The 23032-nt window shown below is 36.3% G+C and overlaps 1 protein-coding gene across 1 annotated transcript in view; it reads left to right on the top strand.

Annotated features, from left to right (window-relative positions):
• The first annotated feature begins 3959 nt into the window (after positions 1-3959).
• The window catches only part of ZNF804B (zinc finger protein 804B), a 28737-nt gene continuing 9664 nt past the window's right edge, over positions 3960-23032 (top strand). Inside the window, 1 exon segment of the mRNA XM_005418640.2 lies at positions 3960-4172. Coding sequence (XP_005418697.1) covers positions 3960-4172 — 213 coding nt within the window.

The raw sequence follows: 23032 nt of genomic DNA, 5'->3' as shown, positions 1-23032 counted from the left end.
TGATGCTATATTTTTCTCATATTCTATTACAAGTACCATGCATTTATTCCACTATATTTATAGAAATCCATGGGTTTGTAGAAAATTGCCTCTGTAAATTTTATTGTTATCAAGTGACCTACTTTTCACCTTAGTCCATTTGAACACAGCAGATATATTTACTATCAGTTACTGAGACAAAAAATGTGGTATTGTTTTGTCTAGATCAGCATCCTTTAATGGCCATGCAGTCTATTAAATATCTATTACAGACTCTAGATTTAATAAATGATTTCTAATTGACTAGATGTCAGTGGCAACATTCAAGAAAACTCAGTTACATGGGATTTTTCATTGATTTTCCCCATATTAGAAAATGAAATGTCAGCTACCATTAATTGAGTTTTCACAATACCAAGCATACTGCAAAAGTAGCTGCTAAGTGAAAGCACTTCTAGCCTAACATGCAAGAGAAGTATTTTTTTAAATTAATCCAATATATAAACAATTATTACAGTTATGTGCCTCTGTGGGTCAAATTGACATGAACGCAATTAAAATCTATAATATGGAACCATTTTGCAGGCTTCTAGAAAAAATGCATTTAGAGACATATTCTGAACTTGTTTGTCCTTATCCACTTCACTGCCTGCATCCAGCACCACAGAAGTTGGTTAATCCATGGTTTCTAGGAGTTCTTACCTACAAGGATGACATCACCCCTTATATGAGCTTGCAACACTGCTGTCCATGACTCGAAGACAGAACTGCTAACTTATATTTTTTTATAAGTATACACATGTCTACTACCCAGGCTATGTGCCATTACTAAGGAGGGTATGATCCAGAATAAAGTTCATGAGATTGTGACACATTCCTTACCATTGAAGATTCAGTGTTCAAAATGTGTTGGTGCATCTTTGCTGCCTGTCTGTGTCTGCATTTGTGCGATCAGGCCTTCACGATCATGTATGCTTTCTACAGGGGCAGCTCCGCAGGTTTTCTTTCATGCGATCGCATTCATGCCAGAATTGACCATCGGTCTCTACAGTCCTAGTGAGATGATATTAGAAGTCTGGATGTGAAAATTCATTTGACTATGCACAATTTACAGTAGTGCTAGAAGTTCTTATGTCTTTGTAGAGAAAGAAAAAATCCATGATCTTTCTAAAGTATGTGACGTGGCATTCAATTTCCCTGCATCTGATCGATAAGCAAGCAGGAAGTTATATCTTTTGCCATGGTAGACAAGCATAATTAAGCAATAAGGCAATGGAGGTAGTTGTGATTATCTTAGGATGCACCTGGGAGCTGCCTTGTTGCTATTTTAAAACATCTTTATGTGAAGGGAACTGTATTAATTTCTGCTGAGAAAGATAAAGCTGGCAGTTTGGAATGCTCGTGAGCAGCAGTTTCAGCTGTGCTTTACGGGCAGTAATTGTGGTGCGTTCACCCCAAACAGTTGGGCTTCTCCTTCAGCAGAAGGAAAGATGGAGCAGGCTGTAAACATTTAATTGACAGTTCAGACCAAGCAAAAAAAAAAAAACCAAAAAACAAAAAACCAACCAAACAAACCAAAAACAACAAAAGAACAACAACAACAAAAATAAAAAAAGGAACTCGAACTCGCAACCCCTCCTGGAAAACAATTATGCTTTGGCTGGCTTCCAGTGAGTGCAAAACTTACATTTTTACCAGTTTAGAATAAAAATATGTTGCCTCCAACACTTGATTTTCAGGGAAGACATCTCTGCATAATTAATATTATTGCATCCACATTCTAATTTATGCATTTTAATTATATCAAAGGCCTGGTGAATAATTAATGCTAGCAAAACAATGGGTCTGAAGCATAAGCTGAAAAGTATCACTTTTTAATGGGCTCTGTAAATTTAAATAACTAATGAAAGCTATTTAACTATTTGATTGTGAGTATATTTCTCCCTGATACAATCAAAGATTAACTACCATAATTGAGCAGCCTCTCAAGTGGAGAAATGTTAGCTCGGGTTAGTTTTTTTTCTTAGAGTACTACAGGATATTGACCCACCTGAGCTATATGCTTGCAGGAAAGAGATTTATTTGCATGTTTCCCCTCTGGGAGGAACTGGTGTCATCAATAAGATATAAAATCAAAATTCTTGGCGCAGCTTTCCCCTTTGACCTCCTGTCTTCAAGTGGGTCAGTTCATGCAAGTTTCATGGGGAGATTTGGAATTGAATCTAAAGAAATACAATATAGAATTTATTATCTTTGAGTTCAGCAATCTAAGAATTAAGGATGTAGGCCCAGTTAGTAATTTAGAGCCTTGCAGTGGTTGGAGAGAGATAGAACCTCTGGAGAACTTAATCTCATCCAAAAATGGGTTTTTGAAATAGGTGGGATTAATAACCATTTGGCAGTGTCTAGCATTTTTCTCTTTCTTACAGAAGAAGCTTAGGATTCTGTCTTACCCAAACACTTAACTTCTAGTCAGCCAAGTTTAGATAAAGTTAATCACACCAGCAAAGGTATCCTCTAAAACTATGGTGTAGAAAAGACCTACTCACACCTATCTGAGGGTGTAAAGAGAAAAAAGAGGCAAAACAGAAGGGCTCACAGCACAGAGGTGTGCAGAATTCAGTGAGTCACACTAACAACCAGCATCAGTTGCTTGGCCAGGTCTCAGATTTGAATCGTGCCACTCTTTAAGAAAGTCCCTCCGCCTCTAAAGGGCTCAAAATGTACCTTCATATTAATCTGCCATACCCAAACATCAGCCTCCAGCCCTCTCTGCTCCCTGGAGCTGTGCTGGGCAGTGTGATGTGCTAAGAGCAGGTTGTCCCAGATGTGCAGCATGTCCTGGCTTTCATGCACTCTGAGTTTATCACACAAAGAGTGGTGAAAGCATGTGGACAGCAGACAACACTGACTGCAGAGCATGGAAAGCCTGGCAGCAGAGTGTTCATTTCTTTAGGAGAGTAAAATGGTACAGCAAATGATGAATTACTGCAATCCCTGGCAATATATTACATACACTCAAGAAATATCAGCTTGTCAATATGAATACAAAATGAATTGCTTCTGCCAATTTTTTTTGTTCTTGTTTTCCATATCAGAAGTTTGCACTTTAATGAAAAATGTTTGAAGAAGTGTCATAAAAATAACAGCAACAGGACTTTTAAAGGAAATAAGATCGAGAAAGGCTGCTGCCAATTTTGCATATCAGGCCCATTATTTAAGTGCATTAATTTGAGCTTAGTAACTTCTGGTTCCTATGTTCGAAATTTTCTCTTTTTTACCTAATATTATGTGTTGAATTGAAGTGTTTGACTCTCCATAGCACTTGCTTGTGTCACTGGGGAGATATGGAAGGCAACTATGTAGGAACTAATTGTGTTTTCCCTGTTTTCAGCTGTGTTTGCATGAGCCTGGACATGAGCCAGTGCTCTCCTCAGTGGCTGTGGCCTGTGTCAGGCAGGCGAGAGTTACTTTCACTTTGGTCAGGCTGGATGGTGTGTCCCTTCATGCAGATGTTGGGAAGGACAGGGAAGAACAGAAAAGGCTCTTGCAGAGGGGGCTCTGCTCCAGGGAAATCTCAGCCAGCCATAGCAATCTGCTGCCTGGCCCCAGTGAACATTCCATAGAAGTCAGAAAGCGGAACACGAAAGAAAATCTGCCATAATATCAGATTAAACCAGTTTATTTGTTGTGAGCAACAGTACCTGAAAGAGCAATTGGGGCAATCTGGGGCTGAGTTAACAGGCTGACACTGGGGGTTTACTTGCTCTTCACTGCTCAGCTTTCCTGCCCAGGAGCTAGGCAGTATCCTGATGGTATTCCCCTGCATGCCATTCCTCTCTCCTTACAGCAGAATCTACACTGAGTAGTAAAAACAATTACCCAAGAAACACAACTCTTTTAATGAATCCCATTTAAGATCAAAACCTGCTTAACATGTTTGGGATGGAGTCTGGTGTTCCAGCTGTCCAGTGCTCGCAATGTGCCTGATAAAAAGCAGGAGTTCATGGTCTCAGGTGAAGAGCCTCCCTTTGCTTCTGCCTTTGCAGGACTACGCTGAGAAGGAGAAAGCTGCAGCTAAGGCCCTGGAGGACGTGAAGGCTAACTTCTACTGTGAACTGTGTGACAAGCAGTACCACAAACACCAGGAATTTGACAACCACATCAATTCTTATGACCACGCTCACAAGCAGGTAAACCTGATAAATGTCTTGCATGTTGTGACGGTCCCTCTTCCCTCCTCATTGATTGTGGGAGGTTTCTAAATTCACCCAAGTAGAAGACAATTCATCATTTGATGTTTTCAACTTTAGCATGCTACTTTCCATTAAAATAAAATGGAAAATATTCGCTTTTATCACAATTTCTTTTAAGCTACTCTGACTGAAAGACCTCCAGCTGTAGCTTTAGAGGCGTGCTTAATACTGATGTCTGGACTTGATAAATTTAAATGTGGAATTTCTTAAAAAGCACAGGCAGGGGTTAAGACCACTTCCTCAAATGACCAGGTCCCTCTTTTGACCCTCCCAGTCACAGAAAAGCCTCTATTCTTTATGTTTTTATCAGAAGGCATATGACCATGCTGTTTCAAGCTGGTTGTGCTGTTTCAAGGGCAAAAAATTAATTTTATCTATTTTTTTTTAAGCATCTGTTTCTGGAGTTCAAATCTATGTCTCATAATGTTTCTCAGGCAAAATATATTTTTCCTTGCATACAGAATGATACAAAATAATCTCTGATGAGACGTTGGATTCCTGGAAAAAGATCATAAATACTAATTTTTTATCACTTTTTTGGTATCAATTTTATCACATTTGTATGTGGTAGGGATATTTTACCCATATGTGCCTATTAACTTTATTTCCCAAGTCCCAGTTTTTCTCCAATTTTAGCAAAATCCATATTTCAATTTGCAACATGAAAGGAAAATGTAATTAATTCATATAAACACTGCAAAATTTAAAGAAAATGGTTTGTGGAGTCCAGGAGTGAACATTTCTGAACCTCTGAAACCAGAGATCACATCTGCTGACCTGGCATGCTAAGCAACATGCTACTGGATTCTGTAGATGGATCTTTTCCTCCTGTATTTCTGCTAGTGCTTGCATTTAAGTGCTCATGTATTGCGTGCATCCAAGTTGCCAGGGAATTAGTGTCCTCTGTGTGATCACACTTGTGGGTTCATGAGGGTCAGGAGCTACCTCAAAAATATGTGAAACCATTAGAAGTTGCAGGTATTTCTGAAGAGAGTATTAGAAATAATAATGTTGAATAAAATGAGCAATGCTAAAGGCAAAACTCCTTGGTCTCCCTGAAAGCAATCTTATTGTCTTCTGCAGTATCATAGAGGATGTAAATCACCCTGGATTTTCTGTGTGCATCTATCACAGCACTTCATTAAAAAACTGCCTAAGGTCTAGGCAGCTATCCATGGGTAATAATGGGACTCTTTTGTCCCATCACTCCCAAACCAGAGTTATGTGCTTATGTATTAAATCAAAAGCAATTCCCCTCATCACCATTCTCTTAATTAATCCATAATTTTTTTTGTAATAGTTCAAAACAAATGCTTTTCCAGATCCTAAACCTGTGACTCTAATCCCTATAAATCCCCATTTGCTGCACACAAGATTTTTTCACCCTTCAGCTGTTTTTTTAAGTCATCAGAAATGCATCTGAACTCAAATGGAGCCATTTGTGCTCTTTCCTCTTCACACACTCCCCCTGCAAAAAGCAGTTTATGCTAAATCAAACAGCCTGCTTCATGCACCAACTATGATTGGGTTGTTGGGCAGGGGAGGTTTTTGGCAAGTTTCTGTTATAAAAGGGCTTGTTTAAGCAATAAAACTCTTCTTAATTTTCAGATAAATTTACTGCTTTAAAAGCTGCCAGACATATAGTGCTGGAAACTAAGAGTCTGCACAGAAATGCACGACACATACAGAATATCAACTGGCAGTGCAAGCTCACCTCATCCTGCCCTTTCAGATGTAGTTCAGAGGCTCAGTTAGTGCAGGATTAGCTAGCTACCCTCCTGATGTGACAGGGTAATTCAGTCTCTTCTCCCCTCTCACTTCTTACCTGGTCAGCCAAGTCTGGAAAAAGAATTAGTTTGCCTCTAGGAATAGTGTAGGTGTTTACTCTGACTTTTTATAGTCAGCCACAGAAAAGCCTCTCTTCATAATTCTATCAGCATAATCTTAAAAAAAAATAAAAAGTTAATTTATGGTTTCCTGGTTTCCTGTGGGTTTAGTTAGCCTTGTTTCAAAATGTTCAAAATGTTTATTCTGGGAGGGACATTAGCCACCACAAGAGCTTCTTCCTCTGAAGGTATGTTTTCTGTTTCCCAGCAGTAATTTGAGGGTAACTTTAGTAATCTGCATGGATATGTTCTAAACATCATTCTTCTAATGGAGAGTAAATTAAAATGAGACACTCTTTGCATCTCAGTAACAATACAGTATACTCCTCCCATGTGATTTCCCATTTAAATGCTACTACTTCACAATTTGTATTAAAGTGGAAATGAGGTTTAGAGAAGATAGTAAGGCAGAAAAAAGGATATTGCACTGAGTGCTTAATCATGAGTCTTTTATTTGTCTTCCAGAGGAAACAGATTTTATTCAAAGAATTGTGGCTTTAATCTCCAAATATTGTGGTTTCATAAAATTAATTTTGTGATCCATTTTCTAATAGATGATTTCAACCAGTTGTTATAGCAGGAAGTGCCGAGTCCTGGACCCAGCAGCTGGCACACCAGCCATTGCCCTCCTTGTCCTCAGAGGCTGCAAAATGTTTTGATGGCAGTCTGGCCTAGTTTGCATAAATGGTCTTTCTGCTGTCTTTCTGTGTTAGATTATTCTAAAGCAGTCTACTCAGACATTGCCTCTCTCTCTCTCTGCTTGCTACATATCTTCAAATTTATAGGCATAAAAATATGATGTATGTGTACATATATATGAATACAATTTTGACAGACCATCAAAGATCAATGCCTATATCTTCATTATCTTCTAACACTATAATGACCCTGGAGAGTTCTAATATTTTTTATCTATTTTTGAGTAACATTTTCCCACTATTAAGCAATTCTTATTCCTTTGGTTGTCTTGTCAGCATTAGTCTCAACGTCTTTCCTGACACACTACAAGAATTTTTTATTGATATTACCTGTTATTGGAAATTAACTTTTTTCAGAACACTGCTGGATAAAGTGAACACAGAAAATCTGTCTGATTGGAAGTTTGCGCTCCCACCCAGCTTTACCTGAGCCCTGTGCTGTTAAACATGATATTTAACAAGGCTGGGGAAGGAGTGGGAGTGACTTTCCTGGGAGAATCTAGTCTTTCATCACCGTACAGCCCTGTGCATGCACCTCTCACTGGCCCACCACGTATCAGCTAACCCACTTGAAATCACAGCTTTTTCCCTTGGTGTTTTTTCCCTATGACTTTACGAAGTCAGGGGCAGCAGTCAGGGGGAGCAGCCTACTTGATAAATCTGCAGTTTCTCTCCTCAAGCATCAAGGTGAAGGACGCTGGCTCTCGCTTGCTCGCTGTATTTTCTGCAGCAAAAGTTAACAGCATCAGAACAGGGTACCTGGGCTCTGCCAAAGCCCTCTGAACACTGAAAAGCAAAAGGGTCTTGGTGAGAATTCATTTAAAAGTGATATAGAGATATCAGGATATAGAAAACCAAGATAGGCTGCCACCTGAAAAGGTAATATATGTAGGAGTAGGTTAAGCTGAAAATAATGTATAAGTGTAGTTCTTTTTAACCATATTGTGTGCGTCTTTAAAATGAAGCCAAAGTTGAGCAGAGATGTCTATTTGGTTGACATTATTAAATGGAATCTTTTAATAACTCCAGGTCATGCACAGTATTCATTCATTCAGTTAACATCAAAGTAGTTGGAGCTTTCAATTTTTTGTATAAATAAACCTTAGCAATGAGCAAGGCTTTTAGATGTCACAAAATGAGAAAATCACAAATCCGTTCCATGTACTGCAATATAATAATTATGATGATAAAAATAATAATAATAATAATAATAGATAGAAGCAGCAATGAAAAACAAGACTGTATTGCCATCTTGGGGTTTCTGATGACAAAGCAAGCCTTTAGTTTTGTTGTCAAAATTTAACCATACAGTTAAACGCATCACAGTCTCTCCTGTGCTAAAAAATGCACAAACTAAAAAAACCTATAAAAAGCATCCCACAACATTAATTTTAGTGTCCTTGAAGCAGACAATACTAAGTAAGCAAACATAAGTTTCAGCCTACTCTGGTTTACAAGAACATACCTGTATTTCAGTATTTACATCCATGCATACTAGCATTTGGTTATATTTTTGGCATGAGAAACTGATTTAGTGTGTACAGCTGTTGGCACTTACTGTTAAGCCTTTATGGTGCTTGTGGATTTAAACTCTAATTCAGACAGAGATTTAGCTCCTGTTAAACTTCAAAGCTAGCAAATATGCTTACATTTTAGCTAGCATTGCTGCTGCCACCCAGAAAATGCACTGATAAGTTAACTCAGAGAAAGCTCCAGGAATGATTGTAAATGCTGAGATCTTGTTAGTTCATCTTGAGGGTGTTTTTTCCAGCATCTCTATGTTTATTGGAGGAAAAGTAAGTTATGTCTTTTGGTGCCAAGGTAAACCTGTATTACCCAAACTATTTTCATTTGAAGGAAAAATAACTGGTTTGGCAATATCTGAGGAATTTCACCTTAGAATCTGGATGTGGGAAATTAGGCAAACATGTTAAGAAACCTTCTTGTGGACAAAGGAACACATATTCAGCTGTAAGAACACACTAATCAAAGACAGAACTACACCAGCATGAAGGTCCCCTACTACATGTGCTTGTGTGGTCTCTGCTTTTTTCCCTTGGAAAATAGATGGACCCACTGTTCCTCTGGTGTTCCCATGAGGACTGGGCCGAGGTCCTTCCCTGTAGCCCCTGCTCCTGTACCTCTGCATCAGGACATTGGCTTTTAAAGAGATGATCCTTTAAAAGCAGGACACTGGCCCTGACTTTGTGGGGCCAAGTTTCGCACATGGGCTCTGTACTCTGTGGCCTCCTCAGGTAACAACCTGAGTGGTAGAAGACCTCATAATTTCTTGCTTTCAGTTAGCAAGGGGTGCTGTTAGCAGGATTCTGCTCCTGTAACTCAAAAATAATCACCTTGGTTTGATGCTTGTCAAGAAACACATGCATACTTGTAACACAAATTTCACATTCCTCACATCCCTAGTAAGATTTAAAAAAATAGTCAAACAAGAGAAACAGTAATATGGTGTTAGATTCCCTCAAACAGCTGGTTTATAAGTGGATTTGAAGTTTTGCAAGAATTTTGTATATGTCATAGGTACTGTCCTCCTTAACTTCCAATGAATTTCTATGCTGCAAAGCAACTATCACATACACAAATTTCTATATGTGTGCAATTTAGAGGGTTTAAAATTAGGTCCGGTCCTGAAAACTTTGAACTTTCTAAGAGGTAGCCCTATAAGCAGCCCCCTCAAAAAGAAAATATTTAAATGAATAAAATGAAGGAAGCTCGTATGTTTTACAAGAGAGGGGTGTTAGAGATGAAACTACATCAGAATATTGATAGTATGATTCAATGCAGTTGACAGTTTCACACATATTTTTCTATTAAAGCATTCTTTAGTTTCAGTGAAATGCCTGCTTATTTCTAACTTTAGACAAATCTATTACCAGTTTATATTTTAACTATCTCTATTTTACAATTATTTAGAACCATCACCTCTTCCAGTATAACATTTGTTATACTTCTGCTTCTTTGCAACACTTTTTTCTCTTGAATTTGGGGGTATGGATGCTCTCAATTTTGTTTTATTTATTGAATAATCTGCAATAGAAATAACAATTTTCTCTGCTCTATCCTTTTAAGCGCATCATTCTCTTCCCTTGGAAACAGCATACTCTTGACATTTCTAGTCTAGTCTAGCTTCTTTTTATATGAAGACCAAAGTTAAAAACAAAAAATTAATTTCTGTAGTCTATCGTATCATTTCAATGTCTTTTTGCCTTAAAGACACAATTTTTTCTTGCTCATTGTGAAACTAGAGATTTTCTTGTTGCTACTTATTCCTATGCCATTTATTACATTCTCTAATTTCTGTTATAGCTTCACACTTAGCTGTTCTTCATACACTGATTTTTCAGTGTATATTCTTGTTCATACTTCCAAAAATTACTTCCACTCTGACTGTAACTCTTCCTGAAGAGCAAGTTTTTGATAGTTTCTTGCTGCATAGTTATGCTTTTCTCACACTGCCTTTTCCATAATTAAATTTAAAAGTTTTTCTCACTCTTTCAGAATTTTTTCATGTGAATTAACCCCTTCCATCTATCATTCTTTTATCTAAACTAGTTTTGATTACAAACCAGATTACTCCAATGGTAGTGGATTGTTAGATACAGAACTGATTGTGATGCTTATAATAAAGGTTTACAGACACTCTGTGTTTTAAGAACAAGCTTTCCCTTGCTCTTGGTTATTGGGCTGAAATTTTGCTTATGTATGACAAGATTTAGCAAATTACAGTGAAAATACATAGTATTTGCAAAGTCAAGAATAACGAAGCGAGAAGGCTTCAGAATCAATACCGTTGGGACACCCTAAAGTGGTACTTTTATGGATCTGCCCTTTAATTAAATCTTTAATCTGAGGTTGCATGTTGTCTTCAGTGAGGAAACATCCCTGAATCAGTACTGAAGATGGACTGTACTTGAGAATTTAATCCCTTTTGTGCAAGGGATGCAGCTCCTGCCTGCAAAAGAACTGATGATGTGAAATGAGAGGGAAACAAGAACACGTGGGTTTGGAAAGCAGTTATGGAAATAGGTGTGGACAGAAACTGCTAGAACAGCAAGGCATGCAAATATCACTCAGGAAGAAAGAGTTACAAGATAAGAAGGAACAGGAGAAATAATCAGTAAATGAGGAGAAATACCAGGATAAAGCACAGCAGGAAACTCTCCGTGTCAGCCACTTAGCACCGCCAATGTCTAAATCATTACATTTATGGATGAGGAATTGAGTGAATAGGTCACATTTCACAACTCTAATTCTGTTAAAGAGAGTACTATAGATATTGTATTGGCACACAGTGTTGCATTGAAAATAATACAAAGGACTTATACAACATAAAAAATGCTGGGCTCTGGAAAAAAGAGCAAAGAATGGAATGTATAATGCTGTTTTCAAATACATTTTCATCTTTTACTACTGCTAGATAATATAAGACCGAAATTTCCTAGTCCCAAATGCTTTTTTCTGATTGAGAAATCCTGTCTTTCAAAAACCATGTTTGCATCACATCTGCTGTGCTTCTGAGCACCTGCAATCCAGCAATTTTGAAATGCTGAAGTAGCAGTTCAGGGGAACAGACAATCAGGTTGTGTCACATAACAGAAACTAATGCAAATAAGGGTAACATAAAGCAAAGCAGGATGACATCAGCATTAAGTAAAGGAATAGTGTACAACATAAGCACAAAAGCAGGACATAATATGATAATTCTGTGGTTTCACTGAACTAAGAACATTTATTTCCCCAGTTTGAAATTTTCTTAAAATTAATGCTTCCTTTATAATATCATGCAATATTTTCTTAAATGGTACGAGGGGAGGCTTGTATTTATAGGTCTGGTACACAGAGACGCTTCAGCTGCAAACCAGAGGAAGTGCATGTAGCAGAGTAGCTCCAGAGCAGCAGAAGCAGCATTATCAAATACCACTGAGCACACTCTGGTGATTAGGAATGACTCAAGGCAATGCATTCCAAAGAAATGTCACAAGAAACAATTCTTTATTTTAAACTTACCAGTCTGTGCAGATCAGTGAGCTTTAAAGAACTGTTAAACCTGCTGCCCTGCCAATGCTCTGCTGCTTTCTTATTACTCAGTGATAAAGTGAATAAATTGGTAGTATTCATCCTTTTTAAATTGCATGTTACTTAGAATAATGAGATTCCTTTCATCATTAGCCCTCAAAAAATTCTTGCAAATAATGCAGAGCTTCTTTTAAATTTAATGTCTTGATAAGCTAAATTGTTAAATGCTAGATGCTATGGAATTACATTTGGTGTTCTTTAGAATGAATGCTAATTAACATGTAAATTAGCAATTTAACCCTCTTTAAATTGGAAAAAAAACCCATGGGACACCTAATTTCATAGTTGTTAATGATGGTCCAACGACTGTAGAATTTTTCTTAAGCATTTCATTATATAAGGAATTACAAAAGTGTACTATCTGGTTTTGGCATTTAAGACATAGCAATAACCAGAATGTCAGTTAGAGGAAGTGCTTTTCATTAATGCCTGTGTTATTGTTCTTTCTGTTCTTCTCAGATGGTATACTTTTTAATTACTAAAGTTTTAAAAGTAATTTTCCTAGCAGTAGGAATGGTTGATGCAGTGTAATGGATGGCTTATTAAAATAAGCAAGGAATTGTAAGGATTAGGTTTATAACAAAACCAAAGTGATGATGCCAAACCACAGAAAAATACAAAATTACCTCTCAAACCATCATTTTGGATTTTAATTTTGTACAATAAATCCTCACTCAGAGCATGAAGGAATACATTCTTCTTCAATTATATTTAGACTAAAGGTCCAGTTAACCCGGCAGAAACTTGGAGTCTCTCGTTCAAATAATTTCCCATTGCTTTAAACTTTGCTCCCATTTAGAATACAGACAAAGATCCCAAAACGAGATTAATTAAAACATTCTGCTATGACTGTTTTAACGTGGCAATGATAACTGAAACCAAAAACAAAAAATGAAACAAAAGATTTTTTGAAACATTCCATTCAAATTAAAAAAAAAAAAGGTTTTAACCAGGTCATACTTCTTTATCCTAGTGCATAAAAAGAGTTTTTAAAATCAACAGATTCCTCTTCGGTTCCGAGTTCTGAAATGCTAAGACACACATTACATAGAATATGACTTAATTAAATGATCTAAGCATGTAGAACCTAAATATTTTTGTTTAGATTATTATTCCCTGTTAACCTTTAGAACAGCCAGACTGAAGTCATGTCTGTGTTATTTAATAAATAAGATAAATTATGTTGGGTGTTGTTGTCCTTTTAAACATCTCTGTATTCAGGGATACAGAATTTTTCCACTTTTAAAATACCAGATATTCTAAAAAGACAGAAGAAACAGAATAAACAGAATTTGTTCTGTCTACTTCCATGTAAAATGTTGCCATTCATGTGAAATGGGCTCACAATGAGCTAGCAAGAGCTGGGCAAGACTGACTGTAGATGTACATTCCATTTCCTGTGCCAGCTTCAGAGCAGGCAAATATTACATAATACTGTGTATAGGCCACATATTTTGCACAATTGGTTGGGTTTTTTGTGATAAATCAGTAGATCTGGAATACTTTGTGTCATTTTAAGGTCAAGAACTACAGTGTCTACAAATAGTGAGGTGAGAGGCAAAGCACTGCCAGGTGCTTTGATTGGTTTTGGTGACTGAGTGCTCACAAGTACTTGAACTCGTATTTCTGGAATGACTTTTAGAATAAGGTATTATTCAACCAGATTAAGGAACTTGTTCCACAGGATATGCCACGTCTCTGCATATCTTACCTGAGGCAGCCCTGTGCCATAATCAGCTTTTTGGAAATACAGCAATTAGCTGTCACAGCAAAATGTTAAATGTTCACAGAAAAATTACATTTCTCTTGGCTTCTGCATAACTTTTGAACTTGCTGATAACTTTCCCTCACCTGAAAAAATGATAATACTTTTAATCCCATTGACATACCCAAGGTATATCTGGCACTATAAACATCTGTCCAGAATTTGTATCTATTCTAGTTCTGTTCATTTTTAAACACCTGTACCTTCCAAGCAGTAATTAATATGCAAGAATGTAGCTGCACAATTGATTCCTGTGGAGCTTTAAGTGATGCTTATCAACTAGGTTTGTGTTCATGGAACCTTACAATGTGCCTTGTACGTCTTTAAGGGGCATTCCTAGCAGAAACAAATATTTTAAAGAAAAATAGAAACATATTCTGTGCATCACCAAGACAGCAGTAAAAAGGGTGAGATTAGTAATTTATCATCCTTACTTAGTTAAACGCATTAATTAACATATTTTAACATGTCTCTAACGAAAAAATAAAGGAGGTAACCCAGACTGATTATCATTCCACATTTTTACAATTTTATAATAATTAGGTTTTATCAGAAATAATTTAAAAGGTGAGGGCTCTTTAAGCATCTTCTCAGATTAAATTTCAAGGGAATGAATAGAGAAATGTAGGTGACATGCATGAGAATACCAAACAAATGCAGGTGATGGAACAGTAAAAAATGTATATTTCTTGAAAATAAACCAAACCAAAACCAAACCAAACTAAACCAAACCAATCAAAAAACCTAAACTCTATGTTTTTAGAGTAGAATAGTTACTCAAGAATGTGATAAGATCAAACTATATTTCATATATTTCATACAGACAGTTTGCACCATTTAGTTTCAAAGAATTTGAAATGGTTCATAAAGATTGACATACTTTGCTTCAGCAGTGTTACTTTAGAAAAATACATTTCAAAATTTCTTGTAAGGAATGTAATAATACTTTCATAATATTAATTATAACATAACCACACCATTTGTCATTCTTGAGATACAGAAACTTTGGAAACTGCAACTTTGAGACATTATGTTGCATTGCTGTTTAGATGCATTAACATTTAGACACTTGATAATTTCATTTTTCATATGAGTTTTCCAAATTTTTTTCCCCCACTAAGACTAAAAATTAAAGAAATCCCAGATATCAAAGTTTTCTGCATAGCAGAAATTCTAGTCTTTTAACAAGTGTGTAAGTATACAGGAATTGACAGACACCCCCTGGAACTCTGTGACATACTTTATGCTTATGTTAGCATTTCTTGGCTTGTTTTCAGCTCTTAACATGTTGATGGATTCCAAGTATTGCTTCCTTCAAAAGAGACACCTAAATACTTGTGTTGAAAAGTCAAATTCCATTGATGTGTGTTTTCACTTTCCATTTAGGATCTGTGGTATCCAGCATGATACTAAATCATTTCTGGCAGAAGAAAAACAGAGAATGGCTTGTGTTCTGAACCTGCCCGCGATCTCCTGTTTTAGCCCAGATTGTGTGAATATCAAATCATAATTAATTGAGAAACTATAGGGTAAAGTAATACTATGTTTGGGGGTAAACCAATGCAGTTTATTAGGGAACATAATCTCCCCAGGCAAGAGGTCACAGCACCAAGCCCGAGTTCAAGAAGTGCTTGGACAATGCTGTCAGGCACACGGTGTGAGTCTTGCGCAGGGCCAGGGGTTGGACCCAATCATCCGGCTAAGAATATTCTGTGATAATTACCAATATTTGCATACAAAAATGTTGCCTAAAAGGTTCAATGTAATTCTCACCTTTCAAAAGGAATCCAGAAGATTCAGATTCAGTCCCATCTTTACTTCAAAGCAACATTAATTCTTCTCATTTGTTCATAATGACCATCTTTTCTGAGTTCTGTGTTACTTTTATATAATTTGATTCTGACTTAAACCAAACATTCAATTGACTGACATAATCTTGGCTCTCAAGAACCCATGTCAGATTCTGATTTCCTTCCCATTTTGAAATTTAGCACACCATAATGTTGATTTTCTTGGTTAAAAAAAATGGGAAAAAAATTGAGATTCTGGCTTTCAGTTTGATAATAACGAGAAATTGGAACAGTACACATGTCAAACACCAAGTAATAGCCTAACACATCTAAACACGGAGTGCGTCAGAAGTATACAGCAATTGTTATAGAAATTTTGTTATATCCAGGGAAATGAACAAAATTTTTTCTTACATAATTCTTTTCATTGTTGCACAAGGTCTCTCTAAAAGCTAACCCTACAATATGTGGAAAAACAATTTTTTTTTCAGAAATTAAAATGATAACATTTAATCCAGCTGTCCTACTTTTCCTTGTCTCCAGAACCGTTTCCAGTATTGTTTTAAAACTCACCAAGTCTAAAGAATATGAAACCACCATCACCATATTTTATCTGCTTTGGTGCATATTTTAAGATGCTTCTTTTTCATTTCAGTACATGTAATCACAGTATTTCTCTTTTTTTGAAAGATATAATTAAAATCCAGGGTGTAGAAAAGTATGGATTACTGGGATAAAAAACATGGTATAAATAAAAGAGCAACTTCGAATTTCAAAGGAATGAAAATTTCATGGGAGGGAGTAGCAAAGCTTGCTTAAAAGGTTCTTTGTGTCAAGTGATAGGAAAGAATTTGAAAAGCGACATACTATTTCAGAAACAGTGAGTGATAGTTCATCTTTTGACTCTTAAACATGCTCATGTCTACATGAAAAACTAGATGTGTTTATAGCATTATTTGATGTACGAGTAAACAGACATTATCTGGAGCATGGCTAAGAGGATAACATTGAATGTTACCTCCCATAACTGCAGAACATATCAGTGGGTAAGAGAAGTAGTACAGGATTGCTCTTATAAAAGTACATCATGTTCATTTCTACTCTCTTTTCAGGGGACAGTTTCTAGAATACTGTTAAAATTTTAAATTATGGCATCACAATTGAAGTGGGTCAAGTTTCAGCTCAGTGACATGTAGCACACCATTAAGTTCAAGGGGACAAAATACAAATCACAAGCTGCAAATAAATATTTTAAGCTCATGGTAATAAAAAGGGAGCTAGATAGGACCAACATATCTTTGCCTTGATAAACTGGAAAATTAGGGCAAACTCTTCATAGCTTGGTCATCTCTTTCTATGACACACTGAATTTGTTTAAGAAGCGCCTTATCGCTCTTGTCATTTCAGAAGGAAATTCTGTTTAACTGGGAAGAAAGATAGATAAGCCAAGTAGATGGAGGAAAGGAGACTAGCATTAAAGGACAGAACACACAATAATAATGTGAGGCAAAATTTGGAAAATAATTAAACAAACTATAAAATATAATGAAAACAATCTTTTTACATATCAGTACAATGTACTGGGATGTGTTCTCAGAAGACTGCCTCTGATAACCAAAGGCTAAACCAGGCTCTTGAATTACTATCCCTGAAAAAGAAAAAAATCCAACGCCCCCCCCCCCCCCCCAAAAAAACCTCAAAATATGTTCATTTTTTTCTGCAAATAAACCAGAAACTGGAACATAAACTGCTACTCCAATCCCATGCATGAAGAAATTAAAATTAACAGATCTTCCATCTGAATGTTCTTCCTCTGTGGGCCTCCCTTATGACACGAATAGCACAAATATACTTCATCCATATTATGGGTCTCTAAAAATAATAACATATGCATTAAAGCTGAACTTTAATCTATATCTTATTTTTAATCTATAATCTTTAATCTATATGTCTATATTAGCATTATGATGATCAACACAGACATATGGGAAATAAATAAGATAATTGTATATAGCAAATGCAAATAAAATATTTACATATATCTGTATAAATAACAAACTGTAACATAAGCTTATTTTAGGAACTTAGTTTCATAAAGGTGAATGAGCCTGTAAAATGGGCTGGGAGGAGAAAAATCAAACAGAAAGATGTGAGAGAGAACAAAGAAATTTCAAAGAGCACTTGGCAGATGGTTGAAGAACCCAAATCCCAGAACAGAAAGAGACCAAATAGGTTATAAACAGCTAATCTCATTCAGAAGGAAAGTCAATTCTCTCTGTCTTAAATTTATAATAAAGGAGAGAAAGGAAAAATGGATGGTAAATACTATAAATCACAAGTTTAGAAATTGGAAAAGAAGTGATGGAGGAAGTAAAAAGGCCAAAAGAAAAATCTGTAGTCATCAGAGGTGAGGGCAAGAAAGTTTCTGGAAATGTATTAAGAACATAAAGTATCTTCTGGTCCAAATTGAAATTGTTTACTTGTTAGCAGTGATATATTAAAAAAAAACACTATTCAAAACAGATTTCTGTTCTATGCTTGGAACAATGCCAGATGACTTAGCCACATCCATGATATTTACAATGATTGTGAGGTACCATTCTATCAATATTTAAGAAGGGCCTTAAACAACATGTTCTAGAAACAAATATTTTTGTCTCAGCTGGTTCAGGCCATAAACTCCACTAATATTTAATGTTTATTTTTAATGAGTGTCAGAGCACTAGAAGAAAAAGCATCAAGCTAGATGATGCCATGATAGGATTTAAAAAGAATAAATAGGAAAATCTCTCATTTTGACATTAGTGCCAGGGAGAATACTGGCATGACTGATACAGATTTCTATAAAATGTTGAAGAATTTTAATGTAATTAATTTAATTTATTATGGATTATATAAAATAGCTTTGTCAAAGTAACTTTAATTAATTTATTTAGGAGAATACTGGCATGACTGATACAGATCTCTATAAAATGTTGAAGAATTGTAATGCAATTAATTTATTATGGATTATATAAAAGAGCTTTGCCAAAGTAACCTTAATTAATTTATTTTTCTGGATGTCCCCTATCTTGTGTTAGTGAAAAGATTTGATTGGATGATTACAAAATTCCTTTGTGGTCTTTTCTGATTGAGGGAAACTGCAAGGAAATCTCATGTATTAAAGCTCCTTTATTTGGAGCAGGCATTTTTTATTATAGAATTGCTGCTAGATTCCTGGTTACCTTTAACCATCCTACTCCAGAAGAGCTCAGTCTACTTTGAGCAAATACAAGAGAAATAATATTTTGGTTTTGACTGATTTAAAAAAAAAATAAAAAAAAAAAAAGAAAGCCACAAATTCTAAATTTTTTTGTAGCTAGCTATTATATCCTATTAAAAAAGCAATTTTTTACTTCCTTCATATATTTGATGAGGCTTCTGCTTTAAGTCCCTCCACTATCCTTCACACATGTTTGCCCAGTTTGTCACTTTTCATCTAAAGTTCAGTGGCTGGTGTCTGTAAGCAAGGTTATATTGATCTCAAGGACATATCAAAATATTTCTTTTTAGTGGGGACTTGAAGTTCTCTTGCAGAGCACTTCAAAGTCACCATGGAGTGGTTGAGTCAACTTGCCTCTGTGTAAACTATGAACACAGCACAATAATTTGGAAGAGGTTTATCCTTTATGCTCTGTTGTTGTTCCCTCAGCATTATCATAGATACCAAGAATCAACCTATTATACAGCTAAATCAAAATTATGTTTAATTCTCGTGAATGACATTTTTTTTCAATGGGTGTACAAGGAGTTAGCGATGATAATTAAACATATATACCAGTAAATGTTGATTCAGTCTCCTCTCTGCTCTTTCCAAAATTCACTCCATCTCTCTATGCCTTCATTTATTTGTAAAATGACATCATGATGAAGTTTTTGTAAGAAATCTGAGCTCTGTCTATGAAAAACATTATTTAAATTCCATGTATGGACATTTCTACTGTCATTTTTGTTACTCTGAAAACATTCTGACTGCATTGAAGAAAGTTTGAGGCCAGGTTTTGGACTCACCTGAGAATTCTGGGATAATTTAGACTCTTTTAATTAAAATGAAAGTGATTTTGTATTCTGCCTGCTACAATTAAACAAAGGAAAAAAAGTGGTAAGACAGGCTTTAAAAACATGTGGAAAGTCATAAATAATTTTAAAATAAGATTACAATACGTACTGAAATTTTTTAAAGGCACTAGTCTTCCACTGGATCTGTAATGCCAGTTTCTTTGTTTTTATCTGCTTAAAGGAGAAGGAAAAAGAAATAAAATATGTAAGATGATGGTTTTGGTCTAAAAGGGGTCCAAACACCCTGACCAGTGAGGTAATATATGAACTTGAAGGGAAAATACAGATCCTGCCCCAAGGTTTTTATCATTGTAATGTGTTGATTTTTCTGGATAAATTGCTCTGTATTCCACAGTGACACTAAATAAAACTAATCCAAGTACACAGTGTGCAGCCAGCTTGGTGGAGCCCAAGACAATGTTTGCTGGAGCTGATAGAAACATGAGTAGGCAACAGCTCAGGCTTCCACAGGAGTTGCTGGCGCACAGTGCACATTCTGTCCTCTTCCCTGTGGAAACAGCCTCCAAATGCATCTGTTTCAACTTTATCTGGGAGATTCTAATGAGAAACACAATTGGATCTTTGAAAATGGAAAGTATCCACAAATGGACGCTTTCATCCAGCAGTAGATGAAATCAGTTTAATTAGCAGGAATATTTGCAGGTCTGGTTAAGCAATAAGAGTTTCTCTGAAGACACGAAAAACAAGCCCTCCAAAGGGCCATCTGTAATTTATCTTTCAGGTGAGATCTGTGATCAGCATCTCATTCACTGATAGATGGATTCTCTAGGACATGTCTGAGGACTGAGTTTTCCTCCCTCCTGCTATCATCTCATTGCCTAATCCAATCAGACAAGGATATTTTCTTTTTCGTCTTCTCATTCACTTCCACTACCAATATTAAATCTGTTACAGCTGGCTATAATGGAACATACTCTAACAAATAATTACTTGCACACACTTCAAAGAGATCTGTAGCTATTTATGGGTAAAACAAATGAAAATTTATCAGCCAGTTTTTGAGCTTCATCTCTTATTGTTAATTCCTGTATATAGTAGCTTTTCCAATTTATTTTTAGGATTTTAATTACCATAGTAAAGCCAAATTCCTTCATTGTTCTTTCCTCACTTTCACTCAGCAAGCTAACACTGTAAGCTTTACATATGGAGTTTAATTATGCTCTCTAGTGACTATCATTCTCATTTGATGGTTTGCAGTGTGAAATCATTTTACAAATAATGCATTTGGTTCCAATGTTAGGGTTACAGGCAAGAGAATAATTACTGAAATTAACATTCCTTTCTTCCTCAATTAACCCTTCTATGGTGAATTTGGTTAGAACCTAATTAAGGAGTCTTTTTGCTGAGTGGGAATAAATCTTTAAAGCAAATCAGGCCCTCAAACACATTAGTTCAAGGACTTCAGTTCAAAGAAAGCTCTCTAAATATAACAGAAGACATATACACCTAATATGGTGCATACATTTTTACCTGGGGCTGGAATGCATAATGAGTAATTTGGAAAGTGCATTGTGAATGATATTTCAGAACAAAAACATTCTAAATGTAATGGGAAAAATAATTTCACTTATATTGAAATGATATTTTCTAGCTTAATACATAGAAAATTACTTTTTTCTCAAAGATACCTTCTATTCACATCCATGCAGTTACACTACTTGAAAAAGAAGAGGACTTGCTACTCAGGGTAGTTGCAGCAACAGCTCTTCTTCCCAGAATCTGAAGCAGTTAACACCGAGAACCCCTGTAAAATCTACGTAATGGCACAGCCCATGGCAGAATACTTAGGAGAAGCTATACTGTCTCCCAGTACCATACTCCTATGGTCCTCAAATTGAGACACTTGCCAGTTAAGAATGAGGGAAAACAGTTGTCGAGTAGCTCAAATTCCTCCTCACTTGTTGTTATCCGTTCAACACTCTTGTTTGCTTTCTTTATTTGGCAGTATGCTTTCTTTAACCTTCATTTTCTGGCTGATACTCCAGCTCTCCCTATTATTCTTTTCATCCTTTGCCAAGATCAGTTCCAGCTGCACCTTGGCCTTCCTGACTGGTCCTTACACAGCTGAGCAGCATTGCTATACTCTTCCCAGGACACTTGTCCCTGCTTTCACTACCTTTCCATTTCCTTCTTGCCCCTTATTCTGACCAGCAGGTCTTGATTCAGCCACACCATTCTCCCTTCATCTTACACCAAAGGATTGGTGTAACTTCCTTAAAGATCTGCCAGCTTGGTTCTGCTCCCTTGTCCCAGAGGGCAGTTTCTCAGGTGGCCCTATTGACTAAACCCTTGATTCCTCTCACCACGTTGCAGGGATGGCAATTTGCTCCTAACTTTCTAGCAGAGCAGTGGGATCCAGCTCCTCTGGTTTGCTGCCATGCTGTGTGCTTTGGTGTAAAGGCACCTCAGCTGGGAGGTCAGCTGTGTCTCCTTCATGAAGAAACACCCTGAAGAAATTAGGATAGACACCTTTAATAACCTCTGTACACAATGAAAGGAAAGAGGTACTTTTCCATTTCACTTTATCCCTCTTGATTTGGACAGCTGCTTTAAAAACAGGTGATTAGGTCCCTAAAGTGCTTATTTCTTTCCAGTGTTTATGAAGAAAGGCATTAGAAGTTGATCAGAAGACTAGCAATCCAGGTAAACATTTACCTGCACAGGGAAGAAAAGAAATCAGGATCATAACTCTGGATAGAAAGTAAACTCAGTGTTGCAAATGCAGCCAGCAGTGAGTATTCAGGTGCTCATAGGTCAGTGCAAAGCAAGTACTGTCCCAAATAAAGTGACAATTTAGAAAAGAACAAAACACAACCCCTCAAACATTAAGAATGGGAAGAAATTGCTAAATTACTGGTATTTGATCACTGTTATTTGCTGTCTAACAAAAGTAGGTAGTGAAGATGCCATTAACTCATTTAAATCTCCTGGTGATTCATATTAGAGTTCCAGGAAGAAAAGCATAGATTCAGCAGTTTTTGACTGAGTCTTAGACAGAACAACCAATGGGACTCACAGCAGTTCTACAAGTAAATCTTTCCATGACAATGAACATTATTTTGTAGTCTTCTAATACTCTCTGTGGGTGTTTATTAAAAAAGGGATGGTTTACTTTTAAATAAGGAAATGTGCACGCACAGGCGTACAAAAAACTTAGAAAGAACAGAAAACTAGTGTAAAAAGAAATATAACTGCATGACAACTATATTTGTAGCAGTTGAGGGACAGAACATAAGAAAGCTATTAAATAAATAATATTTTATTATACGTGCCTGTATTTGGATGCCCAATTAAGTACCTAATTATGTGAAAAATGCAACTGCTGTGTAAAGAAATGTTAATTTTCAAGCACACCTACTGAGCTTAGGGTTGTCATTCAGATATCTGCTCAATTGCTTGCTCTTGTACCCCACCTGCAGAAAATATCTGTGTGCTTGTCAGAAGT

This window comes from Geospiza fortis, unplaced genomic scaffold (assembly GCF_000277835.1).
Source record: "Geospiza fortis unplaced genomic scaffold, GeoFor_1.0 scaffold138, whole genome shotgun sequence".
Taxonomy (NCBI): domain Eukaryota; kingdom Metazoa; phylum Chordata; class Aves; order Passeriformes; family Thraupidae; genus Geospiza; species Geospiza fortis.
The sequence above is the reverse complement of the archived record's forward strand: the minus strand, read 5'-3'. Positions and strand labels throughout refer to the sequence as shown.